The sequence below is a fragment of the Molothrus ater genome, chromosome 15 (assembly GCF_012460135.2).
Source record: "Molothrus ater isolate BHLD 08-10-18 breed brown headed cowbird chromosome 15, BPBGC_Mater_1.1, whole genome shotgun sequence".
NCBI lineage: Eukaryota > Metazoa > Chordata > Aves > Passeriformes > Icteridae > Molothrus > Molothrus ater.
Window position 1 is genome coordinate 2833311 of NC_050492.2, and position 21182 is coordinate 2854492.

Sequence of the window (21182 nt, forward strand, 5' to 3'; positions counted from 1 at the left end):
AAAGACAAATTCAACTTGCAAACTAAAGGCAAAAGGAAGACAACAAATGGAGATGTATAAACAAAACACAGCTTGCAGGACAGATGAAATAACACTCCTCTCTCCATGCATCAACAGAGCTCAGCTTCAGTAACAGGACTCATTTGGGGCAAAAAGTTATGAAGAACAGAGATCACGTCCAGAGACTCCAGAGAGCAAGAGAAGATGAAAGTCTAAAGAACATGAGTTAAGGGCAGAAAAAGGTTAGATGCTATTTAGAAAAAAAAACCCAAAAACTGAGGGTGCTATCAGTCTGCAAATCAGCTCTAAGGATGGCTGCACTGGAACACTGAACATGAGCTGCATTAAACAAGAGTCAGAGCCGCTAAAAACCACCACTGCTTTATTCCATGTTTCTTCCTTCCCTCACAAAGCTCTTCCAAAGGAAGCAGCTCAGTGCTCCCTTTACCCTTGAGTCACACATTTCAGTACATAGCACTGAGGACTGGCAGCCCAAAAAACCTTCTCAGCCCAAGGATTGCAGTGGGCTTGGCAAGCTCTGGAGCTTCTAGCACTGGAGATTGTCTGTCTAACCAGTTCCTAAAGCCACCCAGCAGGAATGGCACAAGCACAGCTGAATTTGCCTGGGGAGAAGGCAGAGAAGAAGATAAAACTGAATCTACAGAGACTTTTTTCAGCCAAATTTATGAAAAACTTTTAAGAAGCTGTGCAGAATTTCAGAGAAAGGTGATGCCTAAATGACAAGTTAACAATTCTTGGTTTGGAGGCAAGGTTTATTACACAGGGGGAAAAGTCCCACACAGTGCATTTTGCTCCTACTGCAACTACTTTCCTGATGAATACTACCAGGATAACTTGATGCAATGCAATAATTTTTTTATATCCTAGTATGTATTGGATCTTCAAGTATTTCAATAATTCATATTCACAAAGAATATAACCTGCCTTTTTGTGCAAGATGTTTAATGTATTACAGCTCATTTTAAATTTAGAGATTTAAGTTCTTAGCTTTCAAAGTAAGGTCTGTCAAACAGCACAAAATAATTTATAGCAGGAAACAAAGATGCTCATACCTCACTGTAAAAAAAGCCACTTGTTTCCATAAGTAGAATCAAAGATAAGTGGCAGTATATTTCACATGTTTTGTTTTTCATTAATCTGGTGAAAACTAGCTTGACTTTCTAGAAATAAGCAGAACTTAATCATTTGTGCTATGCATATATTTTATTACCATTTGATTTCTCAGAAACTTGTTTATAATTACTTCCCGAACATACAACAGTAACATTTTGTCAAAGTTGAGTAAACAATTTTAAAAAATCAACCAATTCATGTGTTCCACTGCAAAGTATTGATGACTCAGTAAATCTGACTCTTTAAAAGACCCCAAATATTTGCTAGGATTACAGAACTGTCAGAAGTGTTATAGACAGATGTGTCACAGCCCAGCCCTGGAGGTGTCCCCAGACCCAGAACATGGCCCAGAGTGTTTTGGCAGCCAACAGCCCTGCTCCAGTGCAGTGACTCCCCACAGGACACTTCCCCCAGCTCCAGGAGGTGTGGCTCCACATCCACACTCCTGACCTGACTTACCAGTTAGTCCAGTATGGAGCAAGTGCCTGGCACTGGTTACTGCCACCATGCTTGAATATTAAGCTACAGAACATTAAAAAAAAAACAAAACCAAAACCAAAAAGGGAAATCTGAAAAACTGATTAAAATCCGATCATCTGTGCACCTCAAAGCATCCAGCCAGTATTCAAATTTTCTTTTGAACACTTCTAAACTCTGATTTTAGCACCATGTGCTAAGGAAACGACATGACTGACAAATAACAAAAAAAAGCAAACACAGATGTCAAGTTAGCGTAATTCAGGTTTTTTAATAAACTACTAAGACTCTTCTTGCAGAAGATACAAACAAGAGGTTGAGGCTTGTCTCCCTCCTCACTCTCTCCTGACACATTTCAGGAGAAGAGTCACTTTCTGGTCAACTCCAACTTCCAAGAGCAGAAACTGCTTCATTTCCCAGAGCTCCCATCTCGGCTCCCCTCCCTGCCAGCATCCCAAGGACAACACCACAGCCCCTGCTGAGAGGAGGCAGGGACACAGAGCCAAGAGAACAGCTCTGCACAGCTACATCCCATCTCCATCCACAGGACTGGCAATAAAGCACTGCTGCTTTTCTCCTGCCCAAACTCTCCCCAACTCCTTTTGGCTGAAGCTACTCCAAGTACTAATATAGGAAGAAGTCCTGAAATCAATACTGAATGGAAAAAAGTTTTTAACCAGCAATAATATGATTCCCATATTGGAACAAGAGGCCAAAGGGTGTTTCATCTTACAGAAGAATCCAGCTTGCATGAAAAATAAAGTACAGCAGAAGGAAAATAGAAAGGAGAACCTGAGTTAATAAAAACTATATCCAGAACTGAAAAAATTCTTGTTAAAAGGAGGATTGCACAAATTGTTTATGGTACAATCATGAAGAACTTACTGATTACTTATTACTCCCCCTGACATACATACACAGATATATATAAATATGTAGGCAACTTGAGAGATTGAGGAGAACCCCAGTCAATTTTTATACTTGACAAAATAAAACTGGTAAGTTTTTTGTCTCATCTCTTCTCACTCCCCATCCCCTCTGAAAAAAGGTTAAAATCATCTTTGCCAAAGAATTCCAGAAGTAAAGCTTTCAGAGCTGGTAAGGTAACATCTGATATCTAAAGGCAGCAATTTAAGTGTTATGACAATAAGATTGTTCTTCACAGCAAAATCCATCTGGAAAACAGCTAAAAAATATGAAGCTGATACATTTAACACATTGTCAAAGCATAGAAGTTAATTTGACTAAGAGCAGGATTAGACTAGACTTCTTCTAATCTAAAAGCTTACTAGAATAGAAAAAATATTTAAATCATGCAAAATCTCAGAGAGATATAATATTAATAATTCAATTACATGCACTCAATTGAGTTTATCCAACTTACTCAAAAGCACAACAAATCTCTATGTTTCACATACCATATATTCCTTCCCACTCTGAATCTTTAGGTGGTGAAGAAAGAAAATGAGTAAGTCATTGCAATGTGCCAGTATCTCAAAAGGCAGAAACTTTGCAGTGAACAATTCAGTGGTGATTTCAGTGGCAGGGCTGCTTTGATCTCTACAGAAACACCTACAGTGGAGCCTGTTCAAACTGTCCCAGTGAAAATTGTTTCCTTTATTTGGTCTGTATACCATGCCCATGTAACACCAAGGATTTTAGATCAGATCAAATTATGGTGAAAAGCCTTTCTTGGTTTACAATCAGTCACAATAACTGGACTAAGGTAAGATTGTGGCCATGTTGAAGGAGGCTAAACACACTTCAAATTTGATATTGCAACATTTTTACAATAAAGTTACATCTTTGCTCGAATTCCAGCAATCCTCTGATTCCCCCCAAAAAAGATCCTGCTTCTCTTTCTTTATTTCAAAACCCCAATACAGATCTAGAAATGCCTTTGCTGTATTCCACAAGCACAGAGGTACAACCAATAAAATGACAATCATGAATCTGTTTCCTGCAGACCCCCACTTCTATAGTTTCAAGTGGAGCTTGGACAACCCTTCAGACATTAAGTTTCTAATGCCCACCCTCATTTAAATCACAGCTTAGTTACTCATCAGCCCCAAGAAAAGAAACACCAAGTTCACACATGAATCTTATTCATCATAAATATGAATCAAAGAACATGATCAAAGAATTTCTCTAGCCCAGTCTCTGTCACTTTGTGAGGGTTCCCTCAGATGCAGGATGAAAGCAAGCTGTGCCTCCCTGGCACTGTTCTTTTAGACCACAGCTCACTCCCTGGTAACCCCTGTTGTTAGTGAATAATGAATGGGTTAGATCACATCACAAGGGAGGGAAAAAAAAAAAGCAGGTTTGGTCAATAGGTTGGCAAGTGAGTAAATAGAAATATACATGTACAGAGGAAAGCACTCAATTCCACAATTGCTGAATCTACTCTAACCTTTTAGTTTATCCTAAAGCAGGCAGATTTCATCTGGGCTCATTCATGTTATGATCTGTGTTCTGTATTTCCACTTCCACTTTTTGCCTTTCCCAGTTCCAAAATACACAACCTTTCCCCCCACCACCACCCTACCAGCTTTTCCAAAGAGCAGCATCAGGCCCTCATGCCTGAATGAACTATTGAAATTCACAGGTATCAACAGACACATTATTAGAACTCCATTTCTCTCTCACCATTTACACTACAATTAATCCCTAAAAGTCCCAAAACCACCAAACCATTTGTGAGGGTCTCCAGCCACCTTTAACACTGTATTTCATCAGAAAAGAAGGTTAACTCTGCTCCCTGTTTGAACATAAGAATGGACTATTCACATGTTTCATTAAACAAACCTTTGGCTCAACATTCTCCCTCTCCAAATATTTTCATCACAAGCCTCTTTGCAAACAATAGTGGGAGTCCTGGAGAACTCACTGCTTACAGAACTACTCCCTGTGTAGATACAGGAACATCAAGTCCCCCAAAGGCAGCTGAAGTTTCTTTACCACTTTCTTCTGCATCTTTTTTTTTTTGATGCTTCATTGTCAAAGTGTTTCAACATTCAGATTGAGAAGGAACACACTTAAAATCTCTGCTGGAAGGGACACAGGCACTCAAGCTATTTCCTCAAGTCAAAAAGCAGTTCAGTAACACTCTCTTTCACTTCCCAGAAAACTCAGCCAAACCATGCTGAAACACTATCAACAGGGTATTTTAACTGCAGGGATTAACATTTTGACATTTCACAACTTTCTGTAGAAATCTGTGCTTTTGCTGCAGAATACACCAAATGGGCACCCAGGATTTTTATTTGGCCATGTGCCTGAACCAACACCTTTCTCTATCTTCAAAAACAACCAGCAGAAAGACACTGCACAACACAAGAGAGTCATTTCCCCTTCCTGATGCTGATACAAGTTGGGAACAGAAAATGAAACTGGTTTAACCTGTTGGAATTATCCCACTTTGCCCTTTCACCAACACATCTTGAGGACCCACAAAGAACTCACCAAGAACAAGAGCTCTCAACACCCCAACCATTCATTCCCAGTAGCAAAGAGCTCTCATCTCCAGCTGTCAAATTCTGCCCCTAAAAAGAGCATTTGCTCCTTTCTTTCTGAAGATCCACACAAGAATCATGACTCTTCAGAGCTGAAATATTATTTTAAGAAATCCACAGTACCCTAATTAACACTGGAGCGAAATGTTTCTAGTGCAGAGCAGGACTCCACTCTCAGAATACTAATAATCTGTTTAATTACAGCTTGAAAAATGGAAACATCCTCCAAGCAGGATGGTTCTCATTCCATAGGTTATTTTACCTATAAATGCCTTCTCTGCTAATAGGAGTTAAACTGAAGGAAGATATACAAGACTTGGTTTGTTTAGGTTAAAACTTGCCAAACAACACCATTCAGTTGTGTTAATTTATCTTCAATTTCTGAAGGTGGAAACAACTGATATTTACAACGGTGTCTTGGTCTTCAGGTTGTAGAACTATTTTTTGTGAAATAATACAAACATTGACAGCTGTTTAAAGGTAGTTGTTCATTAATAAAGTGCCTGTTCTTTCACAGAATAAAGTATGGTTGTCTAAACTGAAGCTAATCTGGCAGGTTTTTACAGAAAAACAAGAAATTTTTGGGTGCACATGGATATGTACATGTGTGTAATTGCTGCTATGCCAAGGGGGGTGAGACACAACCCTCTTGCTGGAAATTTGGCTTAAGGCTCCCACCTTCAACACCCACAATCCTTGAAACAGAATAAGCAAGTCAAACAAGCAAGTGAAAAAATACCCAGCACTCCCATGGTGGGTAAATACAACCTACAGAAACATCTTCAAGCAGTTCAAATAACCTCTGGCTTCTCCACTTGCCTGAGCAGCAGCTCTCAAATCAAGACAGCTCCTTACAAACAAAACACAGCTCCTACAAATCACACAGCACACAATGGTTGAAAAGCACTTCTGCACAAGTACTTTGAAGAACAAAATCCCACGTGGCTGCAGTTGCTAGAACTTTCCTTCCTGAGCTGATAAACAACACGGCCATGTGCGACCGGAGCATTAAAGGATTCAAGAAGAATGAGCAAAACCAGTTCTGCAAGTCACACTCATGAAATCCTAATGACACATCCACACACCTGGCACGTGAGAAACCCTAAGAAATCCAAGACACTGAACACAAGATTGATTTTTTTTCTAGGTTTTAAGATGGAATCAAGCCTCTCACAGGGGGATCATCACAACCAAGGCCAAGCTATGGCTGGAAGCTACAGACAAGGCTTTAAATGAGTCTGAGCCACAGTTCTGCCATCTACTTTTCCAAGCTATCCTTAATGCTGAGGACTGAACTGTGACTAAAAGAACAGCAGAAATCACTTGCTTCTGTCAAACTGCAAAAGAATACAAAGGTCCAACACTAGGTTGCCATGATGGAAGCCTAGAAGCTCAGTCAGGGTTAAAAAAGGCATTTTCAGCCAAACCAGCCAGATAAATCCAGTGAAGATATTAGAACATCTCCCAAAAACACTAACTTCTTTTTCAATCACTGTCAAATTATGGCTTTTATTAATGAACTACCAGATTCATTCAGCATCTTCTTTAGGTTAGCCTGTTATTTTTAGTATTCCAATCCACAGTGGGAAATACAAGTACAGCTTAACTAGAGAACTTTCCCAAGAGTATTTTCACTCTTTTGATCTCACACATTCATCAAGTGGCATTAATTTTGTCCAGTCTTTCTAGAGAGGGAGATGAAGTCCTCAAACAAAGGCACTCCTTTTTATTATTTGCTCTTCTTTCCAGATTCCTTCTGTTCTGCTCATGTACTTGGGAAAACCAAGACATGGAAACCTCAGCTAAAAAACAAATTATCTAATCCTGGGGACAAATACCCAACTACTGCTTAGAAATCTGAGTACAGCATTCTCACAGGTGCTACAAGCAGCAAAGGCACCTCCTGGATATGTCAAATAGTCTGAGATCCCTGTGAGCACTGCAGCCCCAGCACTGCCCCACAGCACCAGCAATTTATAAAGCCAGAAATAGGCTTTGGGACACAGCAGCCACCAGGTACATGAGAAGAACTGATTTGCATTTTTAAAAGTGCTTCAAAAGGGAGTAAATTATTTAAATTCCCTCAGTGCATGTAATATCCCATGAACAGCCTGTCTTCCCCACAAAACAAAGTTTGGTTCTCAAGAGTTACAGCAGATAGGCTGCTGCAACTTCCTGCTGATAAAAGCTGTGCTGTGCTCTAAGTTGGGTTTTTTTTTAAATCCAAAATGCAAAGAGAACCCAAATCACAACCCTGCCCCTTTTGCTTCCTTAGAATAAAATTCTCCTTTAAGACTGTACACAGCTTAGCATCTACACACCTGTAAATAAGTGCTATTTTATGTAGCTCCTTAATGTTCCAAAGTAAGGTGTGAGAACTCCAATTTCAGCACACCACTACAAGTCTGAGTATACACCCATGATGATCAAATGTGATTTGTTTCAGAGCAGGAGTTTTATATCTTTTTGTCCTTGGAATTTTGAAACTAACAAATAATTTCCAAATCCATTACAAACATCCCAGTCACAAATTGTAGGAGGATTTGAATTAGTCAAGCTTTCACTCTTAAGCTAATAAATGTAGAAGCAACTATGTTCATCAGGTCTTTTCCAAAACAGGAATTTTTAATATGTATTTTCCAATAGTGATACCTCAGAACTAGAAAATGCAAAAATGCTTTTGTGTAAGTTAAAACAGAGAAAAAAAGTATTTTACCTTTAAATTTCTGGAGTAATGAATTAACAATTATATATTGACGAAAGCAGCAGGAATAAAAGTAATTTCAGCAAGTCTACTTCCTTCTATTCTCTCCCCATTAATTCTCCCTCTCATAACATATGTAATCTCAAGTCAATGAAATACCATTTAATTCAAATTAATTTTTCTAACTCTGTAAGTACAGAAAGAATGGAATAAGCAACCTGCAACACTTGTAAGAGTTATGAGCTTCTTTTCCATGTTCTGCTCATCATGGGAAATTTCCAAACTCCTGAACATTTCACTAGTGTCAAAATTTATGTGCTGCCAGATCTGTGTACAAGTCAGGTTCAGAAAAAGAACTACACAAGGAAAGTACCTGCTGCCTCCAGTAAGGCTTCTAGTCTTGCTTGTGTTTCTGGATCCACAGTTCTCAAGTCCGCACCTTCTGCAGCACTCGATAGGAACAACTCCGATGTGGTTTTGAGTACTGGGTTATCAAGATCTTCTTGGTCCAAAATAAATGATTCAACCTGTTTGCCAAGTCAAAAAAAAACCAATTTACCATTTTGCCATTTTGGAAGCTTTAAAGTTAATCTAAAATACTACCCCCCAAAAAATATCACTAAAATAATCTAACTGTACCATCATATTTGTGTTTTAACTGCCAAGTTCATAGAACAAAACTACAGAAAACATCTGGCCATCTCACTGAAGAGGTAGTTAAAGTCACAAAATACAAACACCCTGCATAAAAAAATTATTGCAAAAATTCCAATTTAAACCACTTTAAATACAGCAAGGTCAACTCAGATAAAATACTGAATAAGTGTAATGCATGTTTGCACAGTTAACCACCCAAACAGGCAGACACAAGAAGCAGTAACATCTTTGTCACCAGAAGCTCATCTACCATGTTATTAATAAAAGCCACCAGTAATGACTGTGGTACAGCTGGACCTATCTGAGTGCCAGGCTAAGATGGAATGTTTTCCCAAGATGCCTTTCATTTCGCTTTTAAAAGTAATTTCAACAGAGGTAGCACAAAGATTTTGTTTATTTTGAGCAAGAACACAAGAATTGACCAAAACTCAACACCAAAACATCTGTTTCCAAGCTGGCACTCAGCATTACCCCAGTCTGCTCTGCTTCCTGGACAAGAACAGATCTGCAGCAGGATGAAGCAGGCAGGTATTCCAACCAAGCAGCAATAATGCTGTCCCACCAGTGCCCCACGTGACCTCCAAACACAAGCCCATGGAATTACTCAACACAACACACTGCAGTTTTATGACAGCTTGCCAGAGTAAACAAGGAGGATACCTGACTCACACTCTAAAGAGAGCACAGCTACATTTCAGAATCTCCCAAGCTCAGAATTATTTCCTCTATTTTCAGTAGTATTTTAAGACAAAAACATTATTTCATAATTAGATGTTGTCTGTTATCTGTACCAACACTATTGGTGCTTTAGATTTGCTGTAGAAATGAGACATTGCTGTTACTCAGCCACTGCTGCCCTCTCCCACTTCATGCCCCAGTCTCATCTCCCTTTCCCAGTTTTCCCCAAAATACTTCCCCCTATTTTTCTCACCCCAGCAGAAAACTACCATCTTGTTTCCCCTGGAAAAGGAAAATTTATACTTTAAAAAAAAAACCAACTCAGGCCATCTGCAAATTCATTAAGTGCTCCATTGTGTGAACAACGTTAACAGGATCTGGGAGCAGCACAGAGCACTGCTATTCAAGAGCAACTTGGGCTCGTTCATTTCTTCCCCTTTTTGATATGTAAATGCCTGTAACACTATCCCCTGGTGTCCGAGCCGGCCCTGTGTGCCAGGGAAATGCTCACTTTGGAATATCATGGGAACAGGAGCAAGTATGACTTTTTAGGAACACCAAACACGAGCCCCACATCTCAGTGGATATTTGTGATCCCAGCCAGCTTACAGATCTTGTGTGCCAAACACAAATATTAAAGGTAAGGCAGCAGGCTCTGATTTGGTGCTCAGAGAAGCAAGATTTCTAGGTTAGTCCAAGCAACAGTCCTCAAATAAGAAACTGTCATTGCAAGGAAGAGTTGAACATTAAATGAGCAGAAAATTAGTGGCCTACACCAGTGATACATATTTTTACTACAAACAAAGAAGAGCTATTTACAACTCACAGCAAAATGCATCCCTACAGTAAGAGCCCCCTCAGCAGAACTCAAATTCCAGGTTAGTCCATAGCCTGCTTAAGGACTCCATGCTTTCATGAGTTCTGATGCAAAACTGACTTCTGGGAAAATTCACCCTTACCACCTACATGAGCACTTCAGGGTTTTCCATTTTTCCCACAAGACTACCCAAGGCATTAATATGATGGAAATATTATTCCTATTGCAACATGTTTGTGTGATCTGGTGAAGGGCAGAACTTCCCACTGTGCCTGCATGACCATTCATTATATACAGCTGAGAACTAGATAAAAGAAATTTTATTAGGTTCTTCTGGACATTTTTCCCTACATTTACCAGCAGTCCTCCCTTTTGAGGACATAGCAAAAGGAGTAAAAATGCCACCTCCCACTGAAGGAACTGCACTTGAGAACAACAAACAGTGCAGAAACACTCAGTGGCTCCTGGCAAGCCTCAGGGCTCAGCCTTGGGAAGAGCCAGGCACTCCTCAGCCAAGGGGAGCACAGCAGCCTTGCAGAACCTGCCAGAAGCTGTCCTGCTGCAAATTCTACAACTTCATGGTTTGGACACTTTGGGAAAGATATGGACCATTTTCTCCCTGACTGCTGCCAGCACAAGCTCACTGGGATATATTTACTGGATTTTACAGGCAACAATCCACCTCTAGAGCCTAAATCAGTGTTAATTCACCATTCAAATATTCAGCTTCCAAGAAACCTCTGTCTCCCCAACAGGGAATACATTTTGCTTACAGGAACCTCTAAATAAGTCTGTATTTTTAACAATGATTGTGCAAACACTACTAATTAGAGTAAATTACACACACAGTTTTTACTTAAGAATACAAGTTGGGTAGTACTGGTGCAGTCTGCTCTTTTATTAACTCTTCCTGCCTTTCAGCTCTTCTTTACATCAGGAACTGTACTTCCAGAGACCTTGCTCAATTAAAATCTCTCAAAAATTCTTGCTTCATATACAATACTTTCATCATAGTTTTGTATCATAGGAAGGCAGATGCTTTCATTATTACTGCACATGTTGAGCATCAATTTTTAGGTTTTATTTTGATTTTTAGTATGAGCTTAACAACATACCCACAATAAAAATATATCTTGAGTGTGAAAATACTGAAAATCCATATGCAAAACATTAAAATAGCTGCACCACTGCCAGTCTCCCAGAATAAACTTCAATGTATTTTCAAGTCAGAATGTCTGACATTTCTGTAAATCAATGCAGTTTCTCACGTACTAAGACAAAGCTAGAGAGAATGAACAGTTGGATATCTTATCACTAATAACAGAGTGAGAAATTACCTAATTGATCAGATGTCTCTTGTGAATGGAAGTGACCTATAATAATCATATATAATAATAATTTTTTTGAAATATCAAACTATTGCAAATATATCAAACAAATCTGGCTTTTTAAACAAAAAATAAACTGCATTAAAAATCAAAACAAGCAAGTAAAAAATCCAAACATATTTCATATTAGCATTCCTGGAAGACATAATGCACTGCTCATGTGGCAAAATTTAGGCACTCTGCTCTATCCTAATCAGATCTGCAGCAAAGTGATAGAGTAACCAGTCACTGTGCTATTTTTGGATTATTTTGCGAGCTGCTTTGGGCAGTTAATAAGCATCTTACTTGGGAAGGCTGGTTAGGAACACATGGATTCCAGATATTATTCTAACTGCCAAAGCAATTTCACCTTCCCAGCCCAAACCCCAGAAGCTGCAGGGGACTGGAGGGCAGAGCTCCACCACCCCGTGTGCCTCCTGCTCTCCCACAGCAACCATGGCCCTCGCCTGAAGCCCTGCCAAGGACTGCAGCAGCCTGGCAGCTCTGCAGATCCAGTTACAGCCCTGTGCCTCCCTCCAGAGCAGCCACATCGCAGCCATGTGGCCTCAGCTCCATCAGTGTTTGTATGTTAACAGCAGCACTGAGTTTGCTGCAGCTCAGGGGGATGCAGAGGGACTTTGCAGGCACTACCATCCCCACTAACCCCGGTAATTCTGGTGAGATGGACATGACGTGCAGGGTTACAACACATTTCTAATATTAAATCTAAACTGAGCTTCCTTATGTTGCACTACTGCAAAGTACTTTTCCCAGAATAGGCTGGACCTGCTCACAAATAGCCTGCTCCTGACAGGCCACAGAGGATGGAAAAGCTTCCTGGGTAGCTGCAGGTAGCACTGCTCTCTCCTCCTCCTCCTGCAGGCAAGGGCAGCAGCAGAGACAGCTCCTTCTACCTTCTCCTTCCACTTCTGCCACACCAGTGCTCCTGGGAGACCATCTTCACAAAAAGTGTTGATAGGAAAGACAAAGGTGCTGTTAAATTCTTTCCTTGAACTTGTATTTTCCAGAAACCTCTTGAGCTGTGAACACTTCTTTAGGGGTAACAATACTCATTGCTCTGTTTGTGAAGTATTTACAAATAATAAGGACCCAAGCTCTTGACTGGGACTCCTAAACTCCTACTTTTTATGCAAATAAATGACTGCCTGAATTTCTCTTTTGTGTTAGGAAACCATTCCTAATTACTTCTATAATTCCATTTGGACATTTTCACTCCATAATTAACAGCATGTGCAATGCTGCATTAGGAGAAATGCAGCAGAGAAAGTTCTTGTGGATTTTTCACAAAGTCCCAATCTTTAACCATTTATGTTGTCATGTCCTTCACTAAACTGAATGCCAATATTGGATGAATACTTGGAATCCTGCCCTAAAATTTTTGGGGAATAGTGACAGGACATATCACTAAGACTGAACATTATTTTGTATTTCAAATTTAACATCAAACCCCTGTAAATCCTACATACAAAGGATGTCAGCTATCAAAACCATTAAAAAGAATCATTCCAAGGAGAAAGTAAAGTGAAGGACTTTGTCCCTGACACGACACTCTTAGATGCTCCCTGCAACAATTAAGTGCAGCACAACCCCCTTGGTGTGGACTGAACTCCAACAAAAAGCCTGGTTTTGATTTACCAGAGAATGCACTTTTCAACATTCTTCCCCTGCCAGCCCAGCCAAACATCTTTGCACCTGCTTAAGGTACTTTCCTGCACAACCATTTCAGTTTCAAGAGATGGAGTAAAGGAAGAGGAAAAACCACACACTAATGTGGGTATTTTCACGAAACCTTTCAGTGGGGTCTCAGGACACTGTCCTTTCTTGGCATTTCAAAGCTACAGAAAGAAAATAAACATTCCAGGGAAGTACTCTAGAGTCAGTACCTAGAAACAACATAGAATCAATGGGAACATCAATTCAGACATAATTAATTATATAAAACCATATCTACTCTGTTTGGCTAGAGCTGTAATTTCTGAAGGCAGTTTCTTCCATTAAAAAATAAAAGTTCCAGCCCAAAACAGAAGCCACCATGACCTGTGAATCACCACTAGAGCATCATCCAGAACCAAGGATGCTGTGATACACAGAATCCTGCCAGCCTGGGGGGTACAGGCTGCTTGGGGACATCACCACCCCAATGGGGAGCATGCAGTACCTGGAGCATCATTTGCAGTCACTGCTCACCTTGTGACAGGTCAGGCAGCTCTCAGACTAGCACATCAAAAAGGGAGAAAACTCAGGGGAGGAAACAAATAATTTTCTACCACTTTATATGAATTTCATGGACTTATAAGGGAGTCTGTCAAGCTGGAATATCATTCTCCTGGTAGCAGAAAGGCATTAGATCATGGCAGTCTCCTGTGAGGCCACAAACCTGCCCATGGCTCCACCTTTAAGTGGAGCTGTCAGTGCTCACACCTGCAGCAGCAGCAGCAGCAGCTCCCTAGGCAGGGCATTACAGTGGGAGGGTGGGGAGAGAAGGGGTGCAAATCTGTTCGGCTCTGATTGCAGCAGGAAGCTGACTGACTGACTGGAGGCAGGATTATCTCAAGGACAGCCTTTATTCCCAGAGATATTAAACAATTACCAAACAAGCAGCTACAGGATCTGGGCTGGGATGAGCTCATTTCAGAGCACAGGTTCATGTTGCAGATGCTGCTATAGACACAGGGTAAATAAGGTGGACACAACCTCAAGATTTGTTGCTGCAGGAAAGGAAAGGCCCTCACACACACAGTGTGGGCCACGAGAAAAACATCCCTACACACAACACAATGTTCTTGATGTGTTACCACAGGAGCTGCCTAAAATGATGGGAGAGGCAGCAACAGTGAGCAAGGACTGACATCTTTATGGCTGTTTCACCACAGGGTCTCAAGCCTGGCACCCCAAGTCATCAGCCAGTTCTCAAAATTACAGCTGTCATTTAAAACATACAGATAAAACAATAAATCAGAATTAATGTTTTACACTACTACTCATCCTTTCCAGAGATTGCTGATGCTGGTTTTCAATATTCTTGCACTCACATTGAACCGTGAGCAGACATTCCTGGACAAGCAGCTGTCAAATGGTTCATGTCAATTTAAGCACTTACCTGAATTCTCTCCTAAGCAGACAACTGACACTGTGCCACTGAAGTAGTTCTGAATACCACAAACTACACCCTATCACAAGCCTCTGGAAAGAGCTGGCTGATCTGTGGATCTGCCAGAAACAGATCACTACAATTTATTTTTATTAAAGCACTGTTTCACAACAATAAGCAACATGATTGCACCCTGTTAACCCTCACAGAATTAAGGCACACAACACACGTGTTGACTCCTCTTGGTACAAGAAACTGGCAATGTCACAAAGTTTCTCTGTATAGCAGAAAAGAAAGATTTACTCATCTCAGTAACTACTGAAATAACCCAAAACACTGTTAAAGCCAGACATATTCAATGTCTGATAAACAAAAATAATTATGACTATATTTTTCCCATGTACAAAACAATCTTTAGCAGCAAGGAGCTGTCACGTACAGAACTGGAACTGACAACTGAAGCTTATTCAAAATTCACATCAATCCCAGTAAATCAAGTGCCAATTCTTGACTTTATACCAAAGAAAACCTTTGAATGGAGACCAGGAAACTTGACTAACACAAGCACCACTTGCACTGAGCACTCCTTATTTTCACGTATTCTATCTCAGTCCACTCTAAATCATGTTCTGAGTGCTCCATCTTCCCCATGAGCTCCAGGATTCCCTCCTCATCTGTTTTTTTATCTAATATTCCCACAGAAAGAGCCCCTCTTGTTTCCTCACCTCAAGCCAAGAAACAGCTGGTGTAATTCAGTATTTGATTTACTGGAATATAAACCAGAATTGTTGCATCAATTTAGCCATGGCTTTCCTTGCTCAAGTATTAAATCCCAGGCATTAAACCAAAGTGAAGGCAACTTTTAAGGCAGAAGATGAATAGATGTATTTGTCTGCTGATGTAAAAGCTCACACCCAACCAAGATGGGAAGCATTCTAAGCCACCTTCTTGGAAATGACCTTTTAAGATCTATTTTCAATCCAAGGGGACAATGCCTAAATAGAAAAAAAAAAATCATACAAGTGGATCTTGAATACAATAGTAATTCAATAATCTGTTTCCAGGCCAACCTATACATTTCAGACAGAGGAATCTCAGCATTTAAAGTGACTAATTAAGTTATCTAGAGGCTTATAGCAAACTGAAAATCATCGTGGCCTTTCTGCCCCTCTCAGAGCCCAAGCTGGTGGCAGCAATTCTTTTCAAGGCCTGGATAAACAGGTCTGTGCACGCTGTCCCACTGCCAAAGCAGCAGAAACCCCAATGCAACTCCTGAGCCATCACTTAGTCATTTCAGAGAAACTATCAGAGAGCTCTACCTAAACTGGGATCCACTGAAAATTCAACATATAGCAGTGCAAGGGCTTAACAATGTAACTATTTTATAAAAACAATTAAAAGAGAGACATTTATCTAAGCTGTTGGATTTATCCTAAGAAATCCTAAATGCCAAACATCCACATGAGAGCCCCTTTTCCCCTGGCTCCCTTTCAGGCTGTGGAGGAGCACATACTCTGAAGAGGTGATGCTCAGCAGTCACCATGACCAAGGATGGGTTTGGGAGCAGAACATTCAGCCCCAAATGCTGAATGAGCAGAACATTCAGACCCAAACCCCCAAAGATCTCCCCTCTTCCTTTGCTTTGAAATATGACTGACTTACTACCTGCCTGCCATGTGACACTGTTGGTTTAATTCATGATTTTGGAAAGGGGAAAGTTCAACAGGTTTAGGGATTTTCCTAGAAGAAAATCCTAGTTAATTAATAATCCCTCTGCTTTACTGAATGCAAGGGAGAATAAATTAGGGACCTAGCTAAAACCTAGTGCTAACACATGAAATGGTGAAAACATCTGAGCTGACTTTCTGTTGGCCCACTGTCCAGCACCCAATAAAACATCCTATTTTTCTTTTATTGGGGAGTATTTTCTTCCTGCAGAGTGGGTATGCAAGAAGATACCTTTGAAAAGCTCTCCTGGCCAGAAGGGCCAGCTACATTTGTCTCTTCTCAGCCACCACCAGCATCTGGACAAACACATCATCATAATTCAACTGGGAGTAACCCCTCAGTCTACAGCGCCTTTCCTTACACATTCTGGGATGCTTTGGAAGAGCTAAAGATGAAAATAATTTTGAAAAATGTATCAACTCTCTCTTGAAAGCAAAGGACCAAAGTGAATAAGGGGGTCTCATCTCACAAAAAGCAGGAAAGAAGTAACAGCGTCCAGCACAGGACCAATTCTTTTATTTATGCTTTATCAGAATGTTTTCTATCTGCACTTCAGCAGAAAATACACAATACTGCAAAAAAGGAGAAAATTTTAATATTTTATAGAAGTTCTAAACAATCAACATTACATAAGAAAAAAATTCTTAAGTAATGAGTTGCAAGAGTAAAATGCATTTCCATAAATTTCACTTGCTCAGCATTCCTCCAAAACTATGCAAAATAAAACCTCTGCACTTTTACAATAAAAAGGGAGAACTACTTGTTGAGGAAAAAAAAAACCCCAAACTATCTGTATTCTATTACAATATATCTTTGTGTATAATAAGGATTATAGCATGCCATCCTAACTAAATTAACCCCTAAATCCAAATATTCATTCACCTGCACCTCACTTTGTCAGAGGCAGCAAAGGTTTATAACACTAAGGCTGCAACCTTGTTACTGCAGTCTGTTGTTACAAAAAAGAAATATTTGTATCATTTCAAAGTTAAAGTAATCTTTAGTTTATCATCCACCAAGGTCACTTGAGGTACCAGAAAGAAAGTTTCTATTTGAGACAACCTCTGAGGCCAGGCACTGTGCAAAAACCTCCTGAAATTAATGAAGTACTTGCACAAATCACTGATTCCTGAGGTTTGCTCACAGTCCCCAGTCCAGCAGAAGGCCATTCCCACCAGAAAGACAATGCTTACACCAGGCCTTTGGTTGGTGTTTGCCTGGCACACGGGCTGCTGCTAGGGAAGAAAGCATCTGCAGGAGCCAAATGAAAGCTCCCTGCTAAGAGTGAGGCCTCAGAGCTTCACTTCAACAAAGGAAAGTGCCACAAAGGTGCTCAAACAAGATGCAGGAGTTATTTTTCTTGCTTCATGAAGTTTTCAGTGGGAAAGAAACCTATGGTTCCTTCCATGTAAGTCAAGACTTGCCTCTGTTTTAAATCCAAGAATCATTTTTACTCCAATAACAGCTTAATACTTTAAAGGAATCATCACAGATATAACAAAAACTCAAAATTACCTCTGATTGAAGCTCTCCTCACCTGCAGGGTCTGAGCCCAGCTGTGGACTCCAACAAACCCCCAGTTCAGTCCTGGAGCTGCTCCCAGTTCTGAAGGCCAGGCCACACATGTGCACAGAAAAAGGAGTGCCTGTGCATTCCCCTTCCCTCCACACTGACCCTTCTGGCAAGTGGGTGTTGCAGGGATGCTTTGAGCTCTGAGCAGAGGACAATGTCCCCATGGCACCATCCAGCTGTCCTCACAGCTGGATTTCAGCACCCTCCAAGGCAAGGAAAGGAGACAGAAGAGCTGCCCAATATCAAACCCATGGGGAACAGCTGGGCAGCCCCAATTTCAATCAGAACACAAGAACTCATGATTCAGCATTAATGCTCAAACAAACCCTTCCCACCCCCACCACACTGTAACTAGTTGACTGCTGAAACCTATGTGCAAATTTGTACCTAAATATAGATGTTCTGCTAAATTTGGCAACTCTCTCCTTACCAAGGGGTTGCACTGCATATTTATGTAATTATACAGTAGTATTTCACATCTTTACTTTCTACACCTATCGTCAGAAAACAGTTGCTGACATTTATTTTAGGTCATGTACTCAACTGGGTCAAGCTGCACTAAAGGGAGACCCAAGTTCTGCAAGAAACCTTAGAAAAGAGCTCACTGTAAAATGTTATTGAATAGGATGAACCATACATGCATACAGAAACACTGCTTGTTCCTGGTCACCACACTTGCCAAGTTACTGAAATACCTCCCATGATGTTTCTGGAAGTTAGATGCCTAATCAGACTGGGAATAAATGAACACCCTACTAACCAGGCTCTCTGCATCCTGAAGAGTCACCTCAATACTTCTGGAAACCTGAACATGTTACCCCTTGATGTTTCCTAATCACTGAATAATTCCTAGAAGAATTTTTTTTTTATTTTCCCATCTCTTACCTTCTCAACTTTCAAAGAGCTTGACAAAAGAAAAACATCAACTGCTAAACTGAAACCCACATTTTTCAGAGAAAAGGCTTTTCTGCTTACTACTATCTACCTGAACTTGCATCCACTTTTTGAATTTCTATTCCTTATGGTAAAGAAAATGCTGCTATTTACATTGCTTCTAACACAATGAAAATTAAAGTGTCTGAGCATTACAGTAGCCTCAGAAGTCAAAAGATGCATTGTGCACACCAGCTACAAAGCAGAGCCATGTTAGGAAAGTTCAACAATGCAGCAATGGCAACACTGCTAATCTGAAACAAACTAGGTATTTACTCTGAATTTCAAACCAAGTTTAAAAATTAAGACACCTCGGGTTGCAGGGAGAGGGGCCCCAGACAAAATCTCCAGGTACTGAGCTGCTCTGGAGTGCATGCCATTCAACTACTCATCCTACTCCTTGTAGGAGGTATGTTATGTCTGATTTTTAATTATGCTTTATGTAAATATCCCCAGAGGCTTATGCAATAGGTACAGGCTTAAGTAAGGCGAGCTGGTGGAGGCAGCTCAGGAGAGGGAAGCCGAGAGCTGAGCTCACTCCATAGCCAAGAGCTGGGTGAGCTCCAGTTGTCACTGAAGGCCTCCAAAGCCCTGAATTACAGAATAGGAGAGATTTGCTACATTTGTACACTCAGTGCCAAAAGCCACTCACTGAACCAAGCTCCCAGATCCCCTGCTACTTCTGTCAGCACGGCCCAGCTTCTGCTGCTTGATTTACAACAGCTCAGCAAACTGTCCTGAGCACCAGCACAGCCACGTTTATCACCTGCTTCAACTCCTGCTGCCACACTTTGCTGCTGGGAGGGTTTTTGATGAGGATCTGCACTTTCTGTGGCCACCAAAGATCCCATGGACATGCAGTAATCAGCAGTGCCCTCCCAGCACACCTTCACCTTGGCCTACAGCCCTCAGAGCCAGGCTGGAGGAGGCTGTTCAATGTTTGTGCCTTTGGCACTGCTCTAAGTATCAGCAAAATTCACAAGGAGTGGTAATAATACACTTAAAGTCACACCAAAAATCGCACTCCAAACAAGCTGCAGGCTGTGTTCACACCCTGATCATGCTTAGAAGGCAACTAAGCAACTATCTGCACTGAGGTCAAAACCACCTCATTTCTCAGGCTGCAGCCAGTGGTGAAGTTTCTCTGAGCACCCAGGAGATCCACAGCAGGCAGTTTTAACAGGAATAGCACAAAGCTCCTGGCCTCAGCCCTCCGTGCCCAAAAACGTGCTGCAGCTTGCAGTTGTTTCTATTTGCATGGGATAATTTTAACTGGTAATTCTAGAAAATATTCTGCACAGCTGCATTCAAATTTCACCTTGTGGACCTAATACAACTCATCTGTACAGGATCCATTTTAGTCCTTGGTTTCCCAACCAAGAGCTTGGTCACTACCATGGGCAGGCACTGAGCTAGGAAACCAGAAAACTTCAATTTTCTCCCAGTTCTGCAAGCCAGGATAAATGGGGCACACCCTCTTCACCTGTAAAATGGGGACACTACCCTCCTCTGTAAAGTACTTGGAGATCTGATCTAAGAAATGCAATATATTTTCAAAAAGGTTAGGTTAAAATATATTGCTCTTTTCATTCTCCAGATAAATGCTTCATTATACTCCACGTCCTGCACTTCCCTGATGATTTTCTTTTTTAACTAATTTGCCATTTTGACCAGTCCAATTATTTTAGCATATTAAACTCAGACTAATACAAGGATACAAAACCTAAATACCACTGCAGACACATAGTCGAGTCTACAGAATTTTGTACCATTATTTTTATGGCCTCAAAAATAGACAGAACAGATCAAGGCAGCATGGCAAAAACTCGCCTTTTTTTTGTTTCATTTTTAATTCTCCCTTTTAGTTCCCACTAATTCCACCCACTGGTAATAGCTGAAAGCATACTCCCAAATCAGTGACTCATGGCACAAGACCACAGTCCAAACAGTGACTGACTGGCTTCTCAAAGCAGTGCTGTTCAAGAATTGCACTGCTCCATCCCTGCACCTTAACTGCCTTTTCTTTGCTCAAAATAGAAAACAAAACAAAGAGAGACACCCACCAATGACAACAGGTGCTTCCTTAGCTCTCAAAAAAAAAAAAAAATCTGAAGAAAAAGAAATTCCCCCCTTGGTGCTCCCAGCCATGCAGCCCAGCCTAGGCACATTCCTCCCACCCAAGCTTCTTCCCAGGTAACTCTCCACAACCAGAAACACAAGACAGGAGAACTCCCCAGGCAATTTCAGCTTTGAGATTAGCCCACCTCCTCTCCATGTGTGCCGGAAAACTTCAACTATTTCAATTCCAATTGATTTCTTCTATTCTGTATTTTAAATAATGAACTTTTCCCCAGGTTTTTCAAATGAATCATTTAATTTTAAGAGCTGTTTGGGAACCTTTATTTTTTTGACCTCAATGGCAACCTCCCAGACACATTATTTATAATAGGCTGTCTTTCTTAATACTTGCTATTAGTCAAAAGAGTGCTTA

The 21182-nt window shown here is 40.7% G+C and overlaps 1 protein-coding gene across 10 annotated transcripts in view; it reads right to left on the minus strand.

Annotated features, from left to right (window-relative positions):
* The window catches only part of ANKHD1 (ankyrin repeat and KH domain containing 1), a 100651-nt gene that overhangs the window by 77653 nt on the left and 1816 nt on the right, over positions 1-21182 (minus strand). For all 10 annotated transcript variants that reach the window (XM_036391920.2, XM_036391919.2, XM_036391918.2 and 7 more), the window contains exon 2: positions 8201-8354. In XM_036391920.2, the coding sequence (XP_036247813.1) occupies positions 8201-8354 (154 nt within the window). The remainder of the gene's footprint in view (positions 1-8200; positions 8355-21182) is intronic.